Source organism: Amblyomma americanum, chromosome 4 (assembly GCF_052857255.1).
Source record: "Amblyomma americanum isolate KBUSLIRL-KWMA chromosome 4, ASM5285725v1, whole genome shotgun sequence".
Classification (NCBI taxonomy): domain Eukaryota; kingdom Metazoa; phylum Arthropoda; class Arachnida; order Ixodida; family Ixodidae; genus Amblyomma; species Amblyomma americanum.
In genome coordinates, this window is record NC_135500.1 from 199,773,260 (window position 1) to 199,795,828 (window position 22,569).

At 46.3% G+C, this 22,569-nt stretch overlaps 1 protein-coding gene across 1 annotated transcript; it reads right to left on the reverse strand.

Moving 5' to 3' along the window:
- Nucleotides 1-14,315: 14,315 nt before the first annotated feature.
- On the reverse strand, nucleotides 14,316-22,369 carry LOC144129035 (iripin-1-like). The gene is made up of 2 exons (XM_077662917.1): nucleotides 21,884-22,369; nucleotides 14,316-17,054 (listed from the first exon to the last, which is right to left on the reverse strand). The coding sequence occupies exon 2, from the start codon at nucleotides 17,028-17,030 to the stop codon at nucleotides 15,852-15,854; it is 1,179 nt and encodes a 392-aa protein (XP_077519043.1). The 5' UTR covers nucleotides 17,031-17,054; nucleotides 21,884-22,369; the 3' UTR covers nucleotides 14,316-15,851.
- Between the last annotated feature and the right edge of the window lie 200 nt (nucleotides 22,370-22,569).

Here is a 22,569-nt window from a genome sequence, read left to right on the forward strand (position 1 = left end):
AGTAGTGTGCGCTTCCAGGGTCAGTATGCTTTCACGTTTTTTTTTATCATGTTTTTTTTTTATTCTGAAAGTATACTCCTTGCAATTTACTCTTAAAAATAAAGACTGCAGTCACATTTAGGCTATTGTGACTTTTAATGCTCAAGAGCTATCTCAGGTGTCTGCCCCGCTTTTGGGCCAACAATCCTGCAATCATTTTACAGCGACAGCTGTTAAGTGCCCCTTTCTGGGTTTCGCTTCGTCGTCGTCGTAGTAGTATTATGTCGTAGTAGTCGTTGGCGTAACCGCTGAGTGTGTTGCCTCGGGAATCATTCGGATTATAGTTACCGCCGAGGGAGGACGGTATGACGGGAGCAGTAGAGTGCGCAACGGCTGGGTGGTTACCACCGGCACCATCTGGAGGGTGTGGCGAGGGCGTAAAAAGGAGAAACCGGTGGGCAGTTGCCCTAGAACGAGGAGCAGGTTTACCGCGGAAATAGGAGAGTATGGCGAGAACGTTGGAATATGTGACCAGAGGTTGTTTACCTCGGGCACCGTGCTACGATTAAAGGAGGAGGCTGTGGTTAGAGTGGAGGAATCCCCAATCGGAGGATGGTCAGCGTGGAAGGAGGAGGGTATGACCAGAACATAGGAAAACTTAACAGTAGAGTGGATACTGTGGACGGATTAAGGTATAGCGAGAGCGTAAGGCACAAGCGCATGGTGGTTGCCACGGGGACCGCCTGGAGGGTAGTAACCATGGAAGGAGAAGGGAGAGTATAAAGACATCGGTACTAAAAAGAGCGGTATAGGACTACAGAGATACGAAGTCGCTTTCACTTTCTTTGGGAGCTCATATACACTAATTATGCCAGCATCGACGTCAGGATGGATACAGCCAAATTATCGCCAATGTGCCGCCATCTATTGTTATGTGCTGCAGGGAGGCTCGGAAGTGGGCGCTCTCTTGGGAAATGCGGTGCAACTACATCCTCACCTGCTCATGAGAAACTGTACCAGCTCTTGAACGGCGAAAATGCTGAAATTCCTTTTACTGCGTATTTTAGTCGAAAAGGAAGACAACTGGAAGTTTTCTTTGTGAGCATTTATCAGTGTTGCAGGCGGTATTACAATACAGACCCACTAATAATATGCGTTTAGCCTTAGCCAAGAGAGAGAGAGAGGGTTTATTGATAGGAAAGGCAGAAAGGTTGGCCTGATAAATAAATATCTGGCCTGCTACTCTGTTCTGGGGGACGGGAAGAGGAGATAAAAGAAGGTCACGATGGGGGACGATGATGATGATGGGAGGAGGCAGATGAAAAACTACCTTAAAAAAAAAAACAAGGCACACTTTCTGACACCACAAACGCGAGATAAGGTCCGTGTCGCTCAAAAAGCGTGAGAGCGCTCGCGTTGCCTTTACAGTTCTAAAACTATCTGGCCAAGCGCCGAGGATCAAATCCTCAGAGAGGAGCGATGTGTCCATAGGCTTCAGAGCAGATGCCAGTATGAGTCTTTCACGTGCATACGCTGGACACGCCACTAAAACATGTTCTATAATCTCTAGCACGCCACATGTGGTACATTCCGGGGAGTCCGCTTGTCCTATTAAGTGCAAGTATTTGCGCGTGAATGCCACGTTTAAACGTAGTCTACGGATAACGCATGCAATAGGGCGAGGTATTCCGCGAGGAACTGAAAAGGTCATCGTCGGATCTAGCCGTTTAGGCGGATGTGGCGGGTGTCTGGCAGGGCCCAGTACCTAGCCGTCGCCCTCCTCATCAATTCCGAAAGGAGACAAGTTGTGTCCACAAGTTGCCTTAGCCAAATCTTTAAGGTGTCCAGCGTACAACTACTCTTCTACTCTACTCTCTGCACCGCGGCTGCTCTTTTCTGGGATAAGATTTTTTTCTTCTTTCCACGGGGAGGGAAGGGATGTAGGATAAGGTAAAATTATTAGGGGCTTAGTGGGAGTGCGCTGCTTTGCTTAAGCTTTCCCTTCCAGAATTTCCAACATTGAGAGCTCTTTCGAATCCATTGTAAATGTTTCACAGGTCACTCGTGGTTAGAGATGAAGTCGGCAATGAGTCGACTTTTCCTCAACATCTTTGAATAGCTTATTTGTATCCGCGTAGGGTGATCAAGATTGATTCGTTAACGGAGAGAGATACGGACAGAATTCATAATATAACTTTTCAGAGTTCACTGTCAAACATATTTTGTCCAGCTTTAGCACAAGAAGCGACATGTGATGACATTGGGCACATACTGCACCATACATGCGAAAGAAGTAGTGTTGAGAATGAAGAGCGTTCCGACGGCTCAGTGTATCGGTGGGCAATGGATCATTCTGCATCTTGAAATAACGTTTTACGAAGAAATTTTTCTTTTTGAAAAACTTGTTCTCAGAAAAGAGCGTGATCATATCAGCGACACCCCACCGCAGCCCCGCCAAAGCCAACGACGGGGTCGCGAGTGTCACGTAAATCCAGCGGTCCGTACACCGCCTGGTGTATGTGCCGGGGGCGGCCACATTGTTGAACACGACGAGACCCAATCCCATAGCTTTGTCAGGTGCATCTGCTTCCAGCCCTCGTCATGAGCAACGCAGACATTTACTTCTCTCGTTCTCTTTTTTACACCATCAACTGTAATACACAGAACTGTCATAGCTATCGCAGATGTAACGAAGAGTTAAATGAGCAGCCAATTTCTGAAGAAAACTGTGGCGGCCGATAGGGTGCCACCTACTTCATCGGGGATTTGATTCAGCAGTATGCCGTTGATTTGTAACATGGAAAACAGAACTTCATCTTAGAGTGCAAATTAGGAGCCAAGAGGTATTCGCGGCCGTCTACAATCTGCCTGGCTAGGACAAGGCGCTCTGACACTCGGCCTGGGAGTATTTCCGTGGGAATGGTATCGGCTCGCTTAAATGAGACATGGAAGGCGGTACCGTCTTTCCGCGGCCTGATGTCCTACAAGAAAAATCCGAGTAAATTTCATTAGGAACGACAGCAATACTGTCAAGAAACTGATGAAAGTAAAAGTAAAAATTGAGGCCCTCAAGCTCGAAAAGGACTTACGTCTCCCAGTGTTTCAAAAGGCGTTCGGGGAACTCCTACGGAGCGCCTACAGTTTATTTTTTGCCACGAACAGGCGCGGTTTATTTTCCGCTCAAGGGACTTGTGACTGAAGAAGGCCTTCGGCCGAAGTAACGGGGCAGTTCCTTCAACCAACCACGCTCCTGACAGCCTCCGCCAAATTGAGTTCTTCAAGCTTAGTGGAGATACTGAAGGAAGGAGTGCATGGAGCCAGTACAGCGTTCTGAGGGTGGGTAGAAGACCTATTTTATTCCGTTCCACACAACGAACTGCCCCATGTAGTCCGTGAACCTACCGATGAATGTGGAAACGCGTCGATGCAGCACGAAAGTGGCATCGGTGTCGACGCATTCCTATAACTAACCAAGTTATCTGGTTTTACGTTCCTGTAGAAGAAAGAAAATTGCGCTGTTTCTTTCATTGCCGCCGAAGCTATTCAGCATTTATTTTGCAGATTCTTACAGTCCCCTTCGACCATTCTTTACGACACACGGTATACATTGGAGTTTTATGGCATGAAGATGAATTTTGAATACGTAAAAAGGATCATGTGGTTACGTTTTGACTTTTCTGACGTGATTCAAGCGGTATTTCTTGTTTCTGTATTCGATCCCCCCTCTACTCCTCACCTTCCGGTGCAACGCACTAAGGCTCACTGCGCTTGGGCGGTGCTCGTGGAGGCACATGTGGAAGTTTTTATGGCTGCACCTGTTACTGCCACACTCGCCACCGTATACGCGCCGTCCGGTCACGCCGAGAACTAAAAGTGTGAGCTTCGTGACAGGGAGCGGTGCAGGGTCGTCGTACAGTTGTCGTCTGCTGTAGATGTCTGCCTGGTAGTTTACTTGGCAGGCTACTCCAGGTGAGGCTGAAAAAGATCAAACAAAACGCGTGCGCGCAAAGCTCTGGTTCACTTACCGCCGATAAACTCGCCGCATTCTACAAGCATCTGAATGCAGGCCATCATCGCGTGTGCTTACTATACGACCTCTGCAATAAATTTTTTCTTTCTACTTTTTGAGTTGAAATTGACGTGACACTTTTGCTGACGTTGTGAACTGTGAACACCAAGCACCAAACCATCTTTTATTTTGACCCCTCTTTCAGTGATACCTATACGGCGGGAACCGTTACGAGCCAGTGCCGCTGAGCCTAGCGGCCAATCACGTACTGTCCTGCAGCTATTCGGTCGTTCCCTTTCCTACGTCACGGATGATACCGACGAGCTACTTTTGAATGTTCAAATCCATATAGCACGTATTGGCAGCCGTGTGGACTAGAAGCGCTAGTTTCGAGTTCCTGGTAATGATCCCATAAATTGTTTTCAACAGCAACATGAAGTTTTTTTTCCTTTTAATGCTTCTTTTACTGGCACCCTCTTGAGCACTGAATGATGCTTCAGCTTCTAGAAACATACGCGCTTCAAAGAACGGCGAGAGTACGAAACGAGACCTCTAATAAAATTTGCTGACAACTATGAAATATAAAATACAAGTAACCCTACCCCAGATGTCCAAGAGGATGAATTTAGTACTGTCGCTTCGGTTCTTGAGAGTAAATATATTAAGAGGATACGAGCACACAGAAGTTAAAATTTGCTAGAGAACCGGAATTAGTGCCCGATAGACAAAAGCCGCAAGCGAGCACGGATAGCTCGCGCACATTGAAGAATCATAGAAAGATGCGCGCTGGACATCGAACAAATGGCGCATAAAGGTACGAGGTAATTTAGAAGTTATTGTGTGCAACTGTACCCAAGATCAACAACAACAAAATGACATCTGCGTAAAAGTACTAGGTAAAGGGAGGTAGCCGAGCTTTGTTGTACGGAACTTACCTTGATACACGTTCTTTGGGATACATAAACAGTGGTGAGAAATCTGTGCGGTACCATTTCCCGCGACGAGCGGTTAATCTATCAGTGGGACGACCAGCGCAACTTTGCTGTCGTCAGGGAAAACTAGAAATGTCCACACAGTGACGTCGGCGCACTCACCTTAACAGCTGCTGGCTGGTGGCTGAAGCGTTGCATGCCTCGTGGCCAGTGGCCCGTGAGCTCGCCGCCTCCGAGTCCCAGTACCGTGGTGCTGAAGATGGGTCGCCTGAAGCAGTGCCAGGAAGCACTTCGCGAACGTCGCAGCGAACGCGGCCTCCATCGATGACTGCGAGAATATCCCGAAGTTGTGTGCCCATGATGCGGTGTAAAAACGTCGATGGTGAGAGGATATTGACGCGCAATCCCGTGATGCAGAGAGAATGGGACAACGGCGCAAGGACCAACATAAAGCCGCTGGACAGAAGAAACCGGTAAACTACGATGGCGTTACGGAGGCGCCTAAGCGCCACTTCAAAGGTAACCTGTACGGTTTTGAGGTTTCAGTCCACAACAGGCCCAGGAAAGTTGCTGCCTGCTTTAGTTAAGTACAACCTGTGCGCTTGTCTGCTTCATTCCTCAGTAACATCATATTGATGCGGGGCTAGGCGACCAGCTCACGTTGAAGTTCGTAGCATCTTTGATGCTCACCTTATAATTCCTTAAGTTCAATTAAACGGGTGTCGCAGAAATCCAGCATTTTCTCATTCAAGCTCTGTGTTCAGTGTGTTACGATGTCATAGTGTAGACGCAAGAGCAACAGGAGCAGTACACTTAATACGAGCGCCCATGGCAGGCGACCAAACCCAACAAGCAAATAGACGTTAAACACAACGCACCAAGAGCCAGAATGTCCAACCTTCGTCAGAAATGTGCAGGCTACAAGGAGTGCGTTTGGGCGCCTCCAGGGTGGCGTGTTTTATATAGCCAGCACTGCAAATGCTTTGATGATGCGGAGGAACTGTTGCCTTCGCCCCTTCAGGACTTCGGAATTCTCAGGATGCTGCAATAGGTCCACTACGTGACCTGGCAGCAAACGGTGTGTCCTGCATATCTTCGACAAAAGTTCCACGTACAATAATACGTTCAAGCGCATGCTCAAGTATTGCCACCTTACGGCGCTTCGGGCAAGAAGACGACGGGGCAACATAGCGAACAGCAAAATGAACAGCAACTCTGCAGAAAGATGTGAAAAGGAAATGCCGCTGGCACACTGCTGGAGAAGCGATAATGGACTTTGCAATCGCACCTGACCTTATCATCGTGAACCTCTTCTTCAGAAAGACAAGTGAGCCTCTAATCAGGTACAAGAGTGCAGGACTGTGCGCACAAATTGAATACCCTTTTACGCTGTAGGACCTTAGAGAAGTGAAGAATTTTAAAGTGATCGCTGGCGACCACATGACAGCACAGGATAGTCCACTGCTAATGGACCTCCAGTGCTCACGAACCTGCAGTTGCCTCTGACTTGACAGTGGTAAATTCCGTCTTCAGCAAGAGAAGAGTGGTGGGCGGTTGCAGTGAAGGGAAGGAAGAAGCAACGAAAAAGCTAGCAAGGAAGATCAAGTGATTTAGGATCCAGGACTTTAGAACAGAAGAACCAGTTTAAAGAAGGGATGCTGCGAACAGTTTCTGTAGAACCACAAGACTTGCAAGAGTGGTGACAAAGAAATGCAGGAGCTATCAGGAGCGTTGGCAAGTAAATTTTGGGAGGAAGCCTCAGGAAAACCCAGGACAGGCAGGGATGATGCTAGTGGGATGATAAGGTCCAAGCAGCAGTAAAGGAAAGAAAGTGGTGAACGAGAGGTAGGATGCCACAAAGGATCAAGTCAACATGAAGGCCTGCAAAAAAGCACATAAGTAAGAAGAACGTAGTGCAGGCGACAACCGAGTCGTGCCGAATGATGAATAAAGGTAGAGAAACATGTGAGGGGAAAGAGCGATAATGCCAGATTGCACGGAATTGTGACAGAACAAGGAATGTAAACCGTATCAAGCAGGTGAAGGCAGTTAAATAAGTGAACAAGTGCTTGGAGGAAATTAAGAATGGAAAGGCTGCTGGACCGGGTCACAACCCTGTTGAAGCCTGGAAGCCGCTGACTTCATGACTAAAGTTTACAAAAAGAGGAAGACATGTCCTATGAATGGAAATAAGCCATGATTGGCCCAGCCTACCAGAACAAAGGAGGCATCTAGGATTGCATCAATTACAGGAGGATAAACTGACGTCACATACGACGAAGACCTTTGAAAGACTTTGGGAAACAGAACTGAGAGCAGAGGCGTGCATCTAGCTCCAATTATTTATACTCGTGCCAGGCAGGTCGTCTACAAATTAACACTTGGCCTCACGCAGATGACAGAGCAGCACCGCGGGCGGCGAGAGGCAGCAAACACTTCACATTTAAGGCCTGGAGAATGTTTATAACAGAGTCCGGAGGTGATAAATATGGCGAGTTTTGGAGAAAGGAATCTCCTAGAGAAAAATGTGAAGCAAATTGTTCAGGAAACATATCGGCACACTATAAAATAAGGTCGCTGCTGACTCGGCTGAACAACAAGCTTCGACGTGACAGTGGGACTGCAGAAGGGCTCTGTCCTCTGCCTTTTTCTCTTCAGTATACAGTCGAACTGCGATATGTCAAGCTCGGATATATCGAATTATTGTTTATATCGAAAAGTCAGAACATGCCCTTTAATATTCTTTGCAAAAATATAGATATTACTTCTCGATTTTAGCGAATTCATCTTGAGCGGAACATTCTACATATCGAACAGAGCGCCGCGCCTCTGTTAGTAGCGCTTTTACTAACGGCACTCCTGACAAACTTTTCGCGCACGGAGCAGTGTTGGCTTCACTGCATTGGGAAACTACAGCAAAACCGCTTGATATGGTAAACTTGGGGTGTGTGCTTGAGGGTTAAACTTCGGTCTCTTGTACTCATTTTTCACACGCCACAGCTTCCATGCGGAGAAGCCATGGTGGTTCGTGTAGGCATCCACACATCTTTGCACCTCAGACAGGAACGGCGTATAGAAAACGCTACAGCGTCACTTCCAATGCGGAACCATTTTATGGATATTTGTACGCTGCTTAGGCATGTAGCGTAGCCGCCGCTGGTCCCAATAGCGCTCGCATGAAGTAAAGGAAAGGCAAGGAGGTTTGAGCTACTAGCTACATGAAGCTACATGAGTGGGTGGGACTATCTAGATTAAAGCTGGTAACTATGAAAGCTGCCCGACTGCTGACTGCGCCTGGAGCTTCAAGTGGTTATTATTGCAGCACGGAAACATGGCGACCAATGTCTTTTGTGTACGAGCACTTCTTAAAATGTGTTTCTCGTTACTATAGCAAGGGACCCCGGCAGATTTCTGACGGCAATGGTCAACTGTTTGTGTATTGTTTCTAAGAAAAAAAAAATGCCTGGTGGCGTAGCATTGCTAAGCACGAAATATTGTGTGAATGCACAGTTTTTTTGCACGGGGACACCACCTCCGCGTATCTGAAAGCGTGACTCAGGTGTCCACAGACTCAGGGAACCAGTTAAGCGCGTCTTCACCTTTTTCATCGCCAATGACAATTTACCCCATGTATGCCAGCAGCCTCTCGAGTGGCGCGTTCCTGAAGCAATGTTGTCAACCCCAATGCGTATCGCTATATAGTGCCGTGTTGCTGCCACAACGTTGTCCACGTCAACGCATGCAGTGCACATATCTCTATCACTACCACCATATAGCTCAAAGCGCGAATATTAGTTTTATAGTAGTCTTAGTTCATGAAGAAGGCAATGTCCAGTGCACAGCGGCAGAGTGTGTTGCAGGTTTACACGTTTAATGCGAGTTTAACACGAGAATTGATCGGCTGCCGCGATAGCATACGGCTCTCGTGCAGTGGCCAGTGAAGCTTATCCGTTCGTTCCACTGCGGGCTCGAATCGCAGTCGGGGCAATATTTATTTATTTACCGTTTGACCAAGGTCACCCTCAAGGTCAAGCTTCACACAAACCGGAAGTAGTGCTTTCGCACTAAAACAAATCCACCAACGCAATCCGAACGCACTGCCCGCTATGGTGGATTAATCGCTTTGATGTTCGGCTGCTGCAGGCCAATGTAGCGGAATCGAATCCCGACAGAGGCGGCCGCGTTTCGTTGGCGGCGAAATGCGAAACAGCCTGTGTGCACTGCGACTTACCAGTGCATGGTAATGAACCCAGGGTAGTCGAATTTGTTTTCTCGAGTTCTCCACTACACGGCGTCTCTCATATGCAATGCGTAGCGTTGGGTCTTGAATCCCACGTACCATACCATATACTGTAATCAGAACGATTGCCATACATTCATAATTCCGGTGTTTAGGACACCCACGTGACTGACCCTCTTCTGCTAACTATGTCTTTCAATGTTAGTGGAGCAGGTATTGAAGTGATCTTTCCATTTTTGCGCGTAATAACCGCATGGATGTTGTGTGGTAAAGTCATATCAAATTTTTGGGGGGTTGTTTGAATTATTTAATAGTACATGCTCGCCTCATAGGCTTCTTATTTGTAACGTTCTTCACACTTACCCGCGCTGCTGCTGCGAGGAGGGGAAGTTAATAAGCTTAAGAGGACTCTTACATCCTGCGAGCAACCAAATTTGGCACCATTGTTATTCCCTTTAGTCTTTGATCCAAATATCTGAGGCTCTCTGGATTTCTGGAGTTGATGATGGGCATTCCTCAAGTCGCATTCACTCCTTGCTTACCTTTTCCCACCCGAGCAATTTTCTGCCACAGGTATCTGTGCTCAGAAAAAAAAACAATACCCAGAGCTTGAAAAACAAAAAGCGTGCTTTTATATTAAAATTACCCTCTAATGATTTCGGTAGGAGGCGAAGGCTGCCTCCCCCCCCCCCCCCCCCCCCCCACACACACACACCTCCAGCCATGTTTTTGCTCATACACACGATTAACAGCATAGTTTTCATCAGTGCCATTTCAGTGAATACTTTCCTTGTGACAAATATTTCTGCATTCGACACTGGGGCAGTTAGACAAAACGATTCTTTCGAATGGCTTCTCTTCCATTGTTATATCCGCCTGGATTATTTGCATGTCACCGCGACAATGAAAGCATGGCGGTACCTAGCTGATGAAGAAGGACGAAAGTGAGTGAAATCGAAAGAGAAACATTATATTATCTTGACCTCAATGTACATAACTTGCACAGCGTCTTCTGGAGGTGTTGCCCGCGACGCCATGCATGGAGTGGCCCTCTTGGGCGTCACGCTCAGCATCTGTTGTAAATCTTTCTTATAAATCGCTATACATCATACAAAATGGTGCAGTCGAATGTGTCTTATGGTGGGATACAACTTACTATGTATGTGCCCACCAGTGTGGCTCATTGGCGTTTGGTTGTTGATCTGGAGGTCGTGAGATGAAATCCCTGCCGCCGCAGCACATTTCAGTGGAGGAGAAATGCAATAAAGCCCTTGTGCTGGGCGATGGCACCCCACTTTAAAAAGCGCAAGTTGCCGAGATTAATTAGAAGTCCTCCACTATATATACAGCGTCCCGATAGTCTACAGGTTGCTTCGCGACATTCAATCACATATTCCACGTACCATAACTTAGTCTTTGGCAAAGTTTCTTCCACGTCCAGGACCACCGCACAGGATACCCCCGCCACAATGAAATAGCCCTTTGTGGAGCTTTTCTCGTTAAATAAAAAAAGCTATTCCCGAGATGAAACAAGGAAAATAATTTTTACGCCTATGAATTCTGAAGTATTGAACCAACTAGCCCGACAACACGTTCTACTTAGTCATATGACTTCTCTAATACTGTGACATCTTGAAACAATTTTTTTTTCCAGTGGAGTAATACAGGACCCAGGTTAGTGTTGTCAACTGCTCTTTTCTTTGGCTGTACTATTCTATTGCAGAGAGGCTTTCTCATATTGTCGTAATGAAACGCGTTTTGGACGGCGATGCTCTTTGCGCTGGCGTCATAGGCGCTGCTGCGATACTTAGCGCCCTCTCTTTCACGCCGCCGCTGGTGAGACGGAAATATTGATTGTACAATTCTTGATCCGGTCTGCGCCAGGTGTCACTAGGTCCTCACGCGCGGTGGTACGCCCGCGTACATGCATCCAGTGCTGCCAACCCTAGAGATTTTCCCCTAGATCTAGGGAATTTAAACTTTGTTTAGGGGGAAAGGGATTTTTGTTGTAATCTAGGGAAATTTTACTTTCCGCATGTGTCTTTTTTATTTTTCGATGTGAATCGGCTCCTTATTCACTGTTTCTTCACCACCTTGATTTTGAGAATCTGGCTACGCGCCATGTGCACGAGGGGAAAGCGTTGTTGGGATCGAGGTGGCGTGGTCGGGCCGGGAGGATGTACGAGGATGACGGGACTCAGGGAGACTTTGGGGGGACAACAAGACATTCTATTTACATGGTGACGGAAATGCACGGACTGTACAGAGATGATGAGGGAAGCGCTGGTAGAGACTCGATGGGTAAGGCGGACGGGCGCCCTGAAATAGGGTTTGCCTCCGCTTCCCGCCTTCTTTACCCGTTAAGAAACAAGTCTGGCCACCGCCCTTGAACAGAGTCGATGGCGCATCTGCCTAGGCAAAAGTTGGGACGCTTCCTTTGCTTCGAATTTCCTGGTCGGTTCCTGGAACAGTCTAGCTTTAGCAGTACCAGAAGCACGCTGTCCAAGAAGCACGATTCCTCGAAATCACGGCTGAAGGTAGTTGGTTGTGTTTAGAGGAAACTGACGCCAACCAATATTTTTAACTTTAGCCAAGGTTTCTGGACCAACGCGGTCTCTTCTTCAGGGGTGACTAAAGTGTGCCAGCAGCAGCGGGTTGCTGCCTTCGTTCTCCGTTTGTTAGCGCGTGGCGCACTCCATGCACTAACGTACGCGGAGGAGAGTGTTGCTGGAGTGCTATTCATCGACACCTTTGTCAGCCGGATGTGCCATGACTCCGCAGTCGCCTCTTGAACCGGTTTGGCTCCACGGCCAAGACGCTCACCTCCTCGAAGGCTATCCTGTGGTCGGCGCGCTCGCAGTGTTCGGCGAGGGAGTTAGATTCTGAATTCATTTGCCGAATGTCATTTTTGTGTTGCCTTATTCTTTGGTGGAGGTTTTTTGTTTCGCCAATGTATGGTGCCGGGCACTTTGATCATAAGATTTTGTAAACGACACCTGGTTGTTTTTCTCTGGGACACGGTTTTTCGGTCGTGGCAAGAAGCGGCTTGTTGTCGAAACAGGTTCGTGAGCCTATGTCGATTCCATGTTTTCTCAGAATGCGTGCGAGTGCCTCGCTGGTTCCCCTCACATATAGAAGCACAACACGCGCGTTTCGTTGTCTCATTGTTAGCTGGTTCCCCTGTCCTCTGAGCTTTACTGGCGACCAACGCGCTGAATAAAGCCACGTGTGTAGCCATTCTTCTGTAGGCCGGCGAGATCGGTGGATTCTGCTTTTTTCTCCGCTTCAGAGGAGCAGATTGACTTTGCTACTCCAGTCAATCTGCACCGCACATTCTTTGTCACCACGTCATCATCATCATCATCATCATTTATTTTTCCCTTAAGGCCCCGCCCCTTCACAGGGTATTACATAAGGAGGGCTTCGTACATAGGAAAATACAAGAACAAAGCCAAAGAGGTTTAAAAAAAATCAGATCTAGTAAAACATATATAAACATACAAAGAGGGAAACTAGGACAACGATACAAGCAGTAACATCAAATGAGAACACAATTAGAACTGTTAAAAAAATTCAATCGAGCAGAGAGAGGAAATTACAAACGAATTGTTTCAGCACTTTAATCTAAGGGTGAGCTGCTTGTTGGAAGGGCTGGTCTAGGTTGGACTCTCTTGGCTGGGTTCCGGTGAAATTCCGTAGAAAAATTCGTGACGAGTCTCCCTAGAACCAGTCCCCGCGACTTGCCAGTTGAAGGTGAAGTGGTTAGTCTTTTTGAGGCCCAAGTCGATCCGGATGCAAGCAGAAAGAGTCGTTGCTCTTTCACAACAGCTTAGGCGACTTCATATGAAGTCTCGCAGGCGTGTATCACCACTTCGCGCACTTTTGCGTGCACTGCCAGACACCCTTAGAGCGTGTGGGGGTAGCGGTCTCGGTCACAAAGGAGATGCCCTCGACTTAGCGTGACATAAAGCCGATCTGTTTGCGGGATGTACCGTTGGAGCGTGTACCGTACAGAGACCCAAAGAACTTCATACTTCTTGAGGAGATATACCTCGGCGGAAAAGTGATGTCGGCACTGTCGGAACCTCACGGCATAGACCGAACCATTACTCATAACTTCCGCCTCAGATGTTTGGAATTTTATATTGAAGCGGCAAGCCAGATATTAACCAGATTCCCATTGGACAACGTCCAGATCAAGAGACTGGAGGCAATCGATCCACAAGTTGTCATCGAAAAGCGGATTTATTCAATAGCCCCACTTGCCACATCATTCCCTTCTGTGGTGCCAGAAAGAGAAATGAACAAAATTGAAGCAGAATGGAGACTGCTCCGCAATAGAGAAATGGACCTGCCGGCAGATGCGAGCGTTCAACGCTTTTGGAAACGAGTGAGAGACGCCTGGCAAGGAGATGGGAGCCCAATGTTCCCTCTCTTGAGCGACTTCGTCTACAAGCTTCTCTGTTTGCCGCACTCCAGTGCAACAGTGGAGAGAGTTTTCTCTCAGATCAACCTGATGAAAACAAAGACCAGAAACAGCTTGATGACGCAAACCCTGGCAGCTACGCTTCACGCCAAGCGGGTTCTAAGAGGGGCCAACTGTTATGGCTTTGCAGTGAAAGAACGCTTAATTGGCCTCATGAAAAAAGAAATGTGTATGCAGGAGTGAAACTCAGTCGGGATGCCACCCGAATGACGTGTCCTATGTTTTAGCGTTTGTTTGTTCACGCCAACATTTGGGCACAAAGTGGATTTTCCCTCGCTCTTTGACTGCAGCCGGTGAGCGTAAGTGTTCACTGCGAGATTTTCGTTCATTTCAGGGCTTAGGCCAGGATTTATTAGGCTTTGATATTAACTAATGTTTTCTTTACCCGTGATCACGTGGTACGCGAGTTTGCATGGGAAATCAATGTGTTATTTATATCAAAGTTGCTACCAAAGTGTGGTAAGAGGGTCTCAGCGAAATAAAAGAGTTCACAATTCAACTACGCACCTTTTTTCCATGCCTGAATATTTTTTTCGCATCTAGGGAAATCTAGGGAAGTTTGAGTGAAAATTTGGGGGAGAAGTGGCTTTCGAGGTTGGCAGCACTGCATGCATCCGACCTCATCAGTTGTGGTACGATGCTGAAGTAAAAACGATGCAAGCATTCGGAAACAGTTATGAATGGGCATGCAACATTTATTTGCCGATGCGTGAAGGAAATTTATACGTTTGTTCGGTGCAGCGGTAAGTTCTAAGAGAGACAGAACATGAGGTAAAGGAAGCATATCTTTCACAAACGTCAATGGCCAGGTAGAAGCACTTGGCATGGGACCAGCGTTGTTGTTTCGACGCGCAATATTATAGGTTTGACATCATCTTTTTTTCTTTGTTCTACTAGGAAATATGCTGGCTGCTGCAGGTTATAAACGCGCTTGATTATTTATGTGTGCAGTCGTGAGCAATATGAGACAGAACAAGCATTGCTCCACAACTATGTGTGCCAACCACAGGTTTTTTTTTTGTTTTATAACTAGTTTTATTCTTGGCGTATAACATCCAAATGTTTTTATTAAATGTTGATGAGAAATAACCATAAAATTGTCAATTGTGTGAAAAAGTTTGTTCCCTTTCAAATTGTTCGCGACTGTACCCACCAAAAATCGGCATCGGAATATTCTTTGGCGTCTATGCTCAATTAAAATACTTCGTATTAAGAGCTGCCTTGTTTCTCACAAATTATCACTCACAGTGACAGCACTTCAATGTCACGCTTCCATGGACCTAGCCAAATGGTCATTCTTATTCTACAGCATATAACGGCCTAGCCTCAAAAAAAAGAACAACCCCTCAAGTTCGGCAGGGAAAACAGATTAGAAGGCGTGGTACTTGCGAAGCGGGATAAAAATAACTCCGCCTATAATGCCCATGGTAGAGAGAGGGCCTCATATTGAAACGTTGGCAAGCATGCTGAGGCTTTCCCCTTCCTTGTTCACTTTGTGTGCGCCTATATAATGTGGTACGCAAGCCTGCTACTGCTTCTTTAAGCTCGCCAGAAATCCGCTGGTAGACATTGTTCGCATCCTCTAGAAAGCGTGCCTTTTGCAAAGGAACGACACTAATAAATTAGTCGCATGGTATCTGGTGGAAGTTTTTATAAGTGTTGTATAATAAGAGGAGTAAATATTACTCATTGGTACCAAATGAGGCGTATCCATACGGCTACAAAAGAAACCTGCGAAGCTTACACAGAAACTTCGTACTTGAAGAAAACGACATCCTGACCAGAGGTCGGACCAGGGATCACTGTCTACACGGGGCATTCGCTCTATCAAATCAGCTAGCCGGGGCTGCAGATGGCAGCGCGAGGCCGAATTAGATAACCCGAAGTGGGAACGAAGCTGGGCCCCTAAACACATTTTACTAAGGACCGACAAAACGGTCATGCCGGGAGTATTACCACTGCAGGCCTGACATCTGTAGGCTTTAAATTTCCTATTTATGAAGCAGCGGAAAGCTTGGAGTAAGTGAAGCACGCGTGAAGAACCGAGCATAAAATAAATATAAGGGTTGATCGTTTAGTCCCTCACGGTGCCGCAATACTAGCGAGAACCTGTTTCACGCTTGGAATGGTCCGCTTTTGAAGTCTGACGTCAGTGGTCGACACGTGCAAATAATTGTGCCTCTAAAGTAACCACCACGACGGACGTCACGTCGGAGGTAGTTTGTTGACTTGTCCCATGAAGAGGATGTCGTTTTGTTTCCCCACTGTGACAGCAAATATGAACGGATGGTCAGCACTGACAGACTCGCCCTCTTCGGCCGCCTTCCCAGAGATCCTCATCAGCGTGGCGCTGTCTGTCTCACTACCTTCTTCGTCCAGTTTCAGCTTCGAAACTTGTTCCATCGCAGATACAAAAAGGTCTTTGGTGCCCAGCATGCCGGAGAGATCGGCTTCTTCGCTGAATATCTTCTTGACGCCGAGCTGCTCCAAAGGCTTGATCAGATTGTACTGCTTGGACACAACGAACTTAGGCATCGACAGGGCTACGCTAGTATTTCTCAGTGTCCCCATGACGCGCGCCCATTCCGAAGCAGTTAAGAGAGTGCTTAGCGTCTTGACGCCGGCCCGTTTCAGTGGAACCAATAGGATGAATCTCGCGTTGACGTCTTTATAAGGCAACGAGATCACGTGTGTCTTCAGGGCGGGGTCCAAGGCGTACTCGAAGTGTCTCCTTTTGAACATGAACTTCATGTCCGTGTCGGTACCATCGGCGTTTTTGAACGTTCCATTGTAACTGAGCCGCTTCTCGAACCTCTCCCACCAGTCACCCTTGAAGTGGATGGCGTTTAGAAGCAACATCTTTGCGTCCTCTTCCGCCGCATTGCTGTCGAGAACTTTGCTTATTTTCCCATTGGTCTGCGATCGAACCCAGTCGTTCGATCTAGCGACCAGGCCTTCGTCGAGCTCATCAACTAAGGTCCGAAAGGCTCCATCGCTTTTAATGAACTCCATGAATTGAGGTAGAAGTTTGGACTTCAAGCCTTTCTTGACAACGAGGAGGTTTGCGAGTGCCATTGGCGAGTTGAGGCAGGGCGTAGATTCACACAGTTCCTTGAACGACGCTTGGAGCTCTTGTCGAATGGTGGCCACATCGGAGCCGAAACCGCTTTCGATCTCTTTGAGGCTGTCCCCTTTGGTGCCGGCCGAAAGGATAGTTAACAGCACGGAGATGCCGAAGGGCGAGAAGAGCATGTTGTCCGAAGTGTCAGCCGAAAGAGTCGGGAAGAGTCTCAGGGCCAGGTTTGTGGACGCTGTCACATCACCCGCACTGGACGCTTGCGCGAGCAACGTCCAACAGGCGAACACTGCGATTCCAGAGGTCATTGCTTGGTCGGCGAGTATTTAGTTCTGTAAAGGAAGAAACACAATTCGTTCAACACTGACTCGCTCGGAATTAATTTGTGATTCTGTTCTTAAAGCACCACAGAGAGAGGCAAAGCGAAGGAGCAAGCATTAAACAAAAACGAAGACCAAGGTTTGAAATAGTGTGTTCTTTTTGAGACACATTGTGAAGGAAAAATTAAGCACTCCGATGCTAAGCACCCTCGTTTTCTGGTCACCCATATTCAAGAAAAAATTTAGGAGGGATCAATTGGTTTGATGCGGAGGAAATGCGCTAGCATTCTTCTTTCACTGCTCAGTATATTGTAATTATGAATCTATTTGGATGCCTACTACACAAAATGTATCACATTGATAGATCGTGGCGAGTCCTCATACCACCAAAGGCGCAGTGGCGCAGCGGATAAGCGATGCGCCGCTGCACTAGCAGGTGCATCTTTCACACACAGACACTGGGGGCATTGTGAGACCCGTGTTGTTCTTCCTCAGCAAAGTGTGAAAGATTACCTCCCGCAATCCTCAGTTTGCACACACAGCTGTTCGGGCGGCAGTATGCCGGGTGTTTCACTTAGATGTTCTGCAATATATAAAAATAGGCTTTTTAGTTATAAGAGCGCCTTCTTTGGCATAGCTCTGTCAGCGGTGTAGTGCACCAAAATACAGCTAAGACGTGCTATCTAGCAGGTTGGTTAACTAATATTGAGAAGCTAACTTTTTAACTATTACTGTCAGTCTCCTTATTATTGAGATGCGTGTAGCCCACTGTTAGTAATATCCATATCAGTTTTTAGAGCGTCGAAAACGCAGTTACCCTCGGCGATGTGGCCCAACCCATTCTGCCTACATCGCGCCAAAATACTCGTGCTTTCCAGACGCTTGCAGGCAAAGCAACCCTTCCAGTGCACGCAACTCATCGAAATCGCCAACATATATGTAAATATAATACTTACAGTGGGCTACACGCCTCTTAATAAATAAGCAGGATCGTACCCAGGAATTTCGGACAAAATCATTTTTGAGCGGGAAACTTTTTATGAACGCATTTTTTTTTTTCGCAGAATGTAATATTTCATTACAACAATCAATATATCCGCAGATCAACCAACGGCCGTCTTACATTTTTTTTCCTATTCACATTTTTGCTAGCGTCAAAAGCGTTCGTCATTGGTTTATGGCAGCCTTAACTGTTCGATGCGGTCGCTGGAAACACTTTGCAAAGATTTTGCTACATACCAGAATAATGGACCGAGAAAGCTGGACTTGATAGTAATGGTTGAAAAGTTAACTATTCAGTATTAGTTAACCGTCTAACTAATTAGCACGTATTAGCTGTATCCTGATGCGCTACATCACTGATAACGGGATGCCGAAAAAAAGTGGTCTTCTAACTCAAAAAGCCTATTTTTATAAATTCCAGAACATGAAAGGTGAAACACTCGGTATTTTGCACGTCGGCCTGCTGTTGTATGTCATTTTCTTCTTAGATGTCATTTTCTTCTTAGTCATTTTAGTTTTTCCTAAGCCATTCTTCATCCTGTGTTTCCCTCCTCTCTCCTAGAAGTAGACAGAGGCAGGGGGAGAAGTGGGTGGTTGACAGGGGGCAGGTGGAGAGAGGCAAATACAACTTAAACTCCATTTAGCAGGTTCACTCTTCACAGAAACGCCTACGCCGCCACCGCCGAACAGTTTTCGCCTTCATGGTCCTCCTAATGCTATCGCGTTAAAAAAAGAAAAGAACTACAAAATGTAAGCCCGCTCTGACTAAGACTCCCTCTATAGCTAGAGGCTCACCCCGTTTTAAAAGAAAAATGGTTGCTTAAATTCCTGTTAATACGGTATAAATTCCTTTTAATGCGAAAACACTTCTAGGCTTTGTCGACGGGGCCTTGTTACCAGAGCGTATCACCAAAACGTGTCCGCAACGATTGTGACGTTTTTGAAAAAGATAACACCGAACGAATGGTATGATCGATATAAAACTTTGTGAGGATGGTGCTAAAAAAATTTGAGGTCAGTAGGATGATTAGTTAATTAATTAGAAGCAATAATGTCAGAAAACGTCGAAATATAGCGCGGATGTCGATATAGTGAGTGGACGAGAAAACAGCCGTGGGCGGCAAAAAAGTGAGAAAATCGGCAAAGTGAAAATAAAGTTTGAAATGAATTGAAACGTGTTTCGTGAGTGATAATTAATCAAACAAAAAGTTTGATTGACATAGATTAATCAGTTAATTAATTAGAAGCAAACGTCAATGAACTCAAAGAAGGGCGACGAGTGTCGAGGAGGCAACAATGTTTTCGCATTCCTCCAATGCGGGTAGCCGTATAGTGATCTCAAACGTTTTTTTTTTCTTTCATCCCGGTTCATGCATCGATCTAGAGGCTTGCCTTCGCAGCATTTTTCTTTCACTAGATAATGGTTTTGTACATACACGCTGCGGCTGGGGAATGCCATATTGAATGATCACTTACTTTATAAGAATCCCTTACAACTGGCATGCTTTAAAAGTAAGAGCTTTCCTTTACTCTCTTTGATTGTGCTGTACCGAACAATAGCGGTGACAGCATGCACCCAGATTTGTGACTAACCTCAATGAACGCACTGTTTTCCTATTATTTGAATTATTTGATTATGAGTAATACGAACAGTAATGACTAATATCCCGTTTAACATTGAATAACATACGCTGCAAGCTCTGACAGCCTTTCTGCCTTTTCTCTGAATATGCCGCCCGGAAAAATTAACATCTTGCACCAACGATGCAGAGCGCGAAATTACCCGCACCTGTGTAGCGATATATTTTGTTCTCGCGGTCAACGCACTCAGTGGCACATTATAATTGTTATAAGCATGAAAGAAAGGCTAGCAGTTATCTTATTATCATATGTAAAGAATCGTTATCAAGCGTCACCGTTCCGATGTGATGAAAGCTGGCGAAAGTTGTTTCTTTACACATCTCTGAAAACACAATTATTTACAAAAGAAAGGCAAATATCTCTATTATCTCATTATCGTAAGCTTCTTGAACACATCATCTGCAAACATATCAAGGGGTTTCTTGAAACTAACATAGGGAGTGAATTTCAGCGTAGTTTTTGTCGTGCCCTCTGCACCATTTCGCAATCTATTGAAATCACTCATGGCGTCCATCATTCTCTCCATCTTGTAACCAGATTGACGCCATATTCGTAGACTTATCCAAAGTATTTGATACAGTTCCTCATCCTAAAATCTTACAAATGCTCGACGCCATATAAGATAATCTATCTGTTTTTAACGGGACTTTAAGTTTTCTTTCTTTTCAATCACAGCACGTATGCTTTAACTCGACCATTTCTTCTACAGCGCATTTGTCGTCAGGTGTTCCGCGAGACTCTCTTCTAGGAACACTCCTATTCTTGATGCACATTACTCAGCTGCCATCTAACGTATTCGAAAATTCACTTATAGGCTGATGATTGCGTGTTCTATATATACATCACCTCTGCTCCGGATCATAAACTTTTAGTGACTCTCTTGCAAGCTTCTGCCCACGGTGCGACATGTGGCAAATGGAAATTAACTTCAGAGAAATGGTTTCCATGTCTTTTAGTAAATTCTCTTCTAATTCGTTAGATGGTTCCGCTTTAAATATAGTAACGGTATATAAATACCTCGGACGGCTTTTTACATATAGTATGTTTTGGTTCCATTGAGTAGAATTCCTTTAAGCAACCACGCATGAAGAATACTAATTCTGTCCAGAAGAAAGCAGTTCATTTCGTCTGCCTTTGTTACGACTTAGATTTCTCGCACTTGTCTAGCCTTCGAACATTATCTCTAACCACGCTTTCAACGCACACTAAAACGAAATGCTCAAGTACATATCAGCGGTGATTAACTCGTCAAGCCTTATGACACTGAACACCTATGTTGGCTTTTCTAAACCATTACCAACAATTAAGGCGCCACCATAGAATAGCTTTCTATTTACGTATGCATTGGCACATATACAGTTTTCTTTTCCTCACGAGTTATCGACACTCAGACTCCTTGCGCGGCGCTATTCGTTCACTTCCATTTCAACAATTTTTGGATGGCATCGACAGGCGGTGACGCCTGTGCATTGCGCATTTCGATCGTATTTTTGTACTTACTGTTGTGTGTGTGCCTGCGTGCGTGCGCGCGGCTGAATGAATGAATGAATGAATGAATGAATGAATGAATGAATGAATGAATGAATGCACGCGTTTTATATGAATTTTGCATCCCCTCTCCTGTAATAGCCTTGCGAGGCTGCAGTATGTACGAAAAAATATTTCACCTTTTTACACTCGTGTTCAATTGCGCCGGATAGAAAAACTCCAAACGTCTTTGATAGCATCGTGGGCGTTGGAACAACGCGAATACTTCCTCGGCTTTCCTTTCAAGTGGATTCTGTCGTGCCTCTTTTTGTGGTACTGTGCTCTAGTACCAAGTGGAAGACGTCACCACTGGTCATACACTGATTGCACGACAACGCATTTCTTTCACGTGCGCGCAACCTTAAGAAAAGTGACAGATAAATTTCCACATAAAACATCCGCAAAGAAGCACGTGACAGGATTCGCTGATGCTGTCTAAGGACTTTTGTGCAGCAAGATGCTTTCGGTAGACCTACTCGAAGTTAATTTTTTTTCATGCTATATAATAGTGTAAATACATGGAAGGCTACAAAGAAAAATAATTCCAAAATACGATATCCACTGGCGCAAAAAGGAATTATTGGCAATGTATCTTTCAGAAAGAAGCTCTGTGGCAGTAAGCAGTAACAATGTAACCACAACGTACAGTAAGTATTCTCTCTCGAACTTACCAGGGACACATCTGTCGTTCACTCCAACGCGCTTCGCTCGTTCAACGGTCAGTTGTTGCCAGAGCACCTAACAAACCGTCGGTGACAGTTGCTTCTCGCGCGAAGCAACGCGTCGGTCCAAATACGGCAAGGCCAGAAATATCCTTCCGCGCCGAAACGCTTGGGCGTCACTACGACAGTTGATGAAGCACACTTTACGATGCGCACACGCCTTGACGTATGCAGAGTACCGTAGCTGTATGCAGAATTTTCGTTGCAACACGGCACGCACGTTTGACTCCTGGCTGGGCGCTAGCAGCGACGGGAGGACCACGGGAAAAACTGCTCTCCTTCTCGGAAGCTGAGTAGTTTCGGCGCCGGCAGCTGCTTGCAGACCGCGAGCGCGCGTGCAGGCAAAAGGCTGCGGCGTCTGCCGTACCCCTTGGATCGGAGGAGGGGCCAGGCATACGAACAGCTGTAGCCTCGTCTGCGCCGCGCTCGGGCCAGCTCGCAATAGCCGGGCGTGCAACCGCCGCTCCTGATGCCTCGCAGCCTGCCGCTCAAGTCAAGTCGTTGCGAGCATGCTGGGGCACGCGCGCGTTTATTAGATTCAGTCGTGAAAAAAACTATATGTAAGCCTTTCTCCGGACCTATAAGCAGCTGCAGAGAAATCGTCTGGCTATAAGAGAGCCAGCTCTAGGTTACTG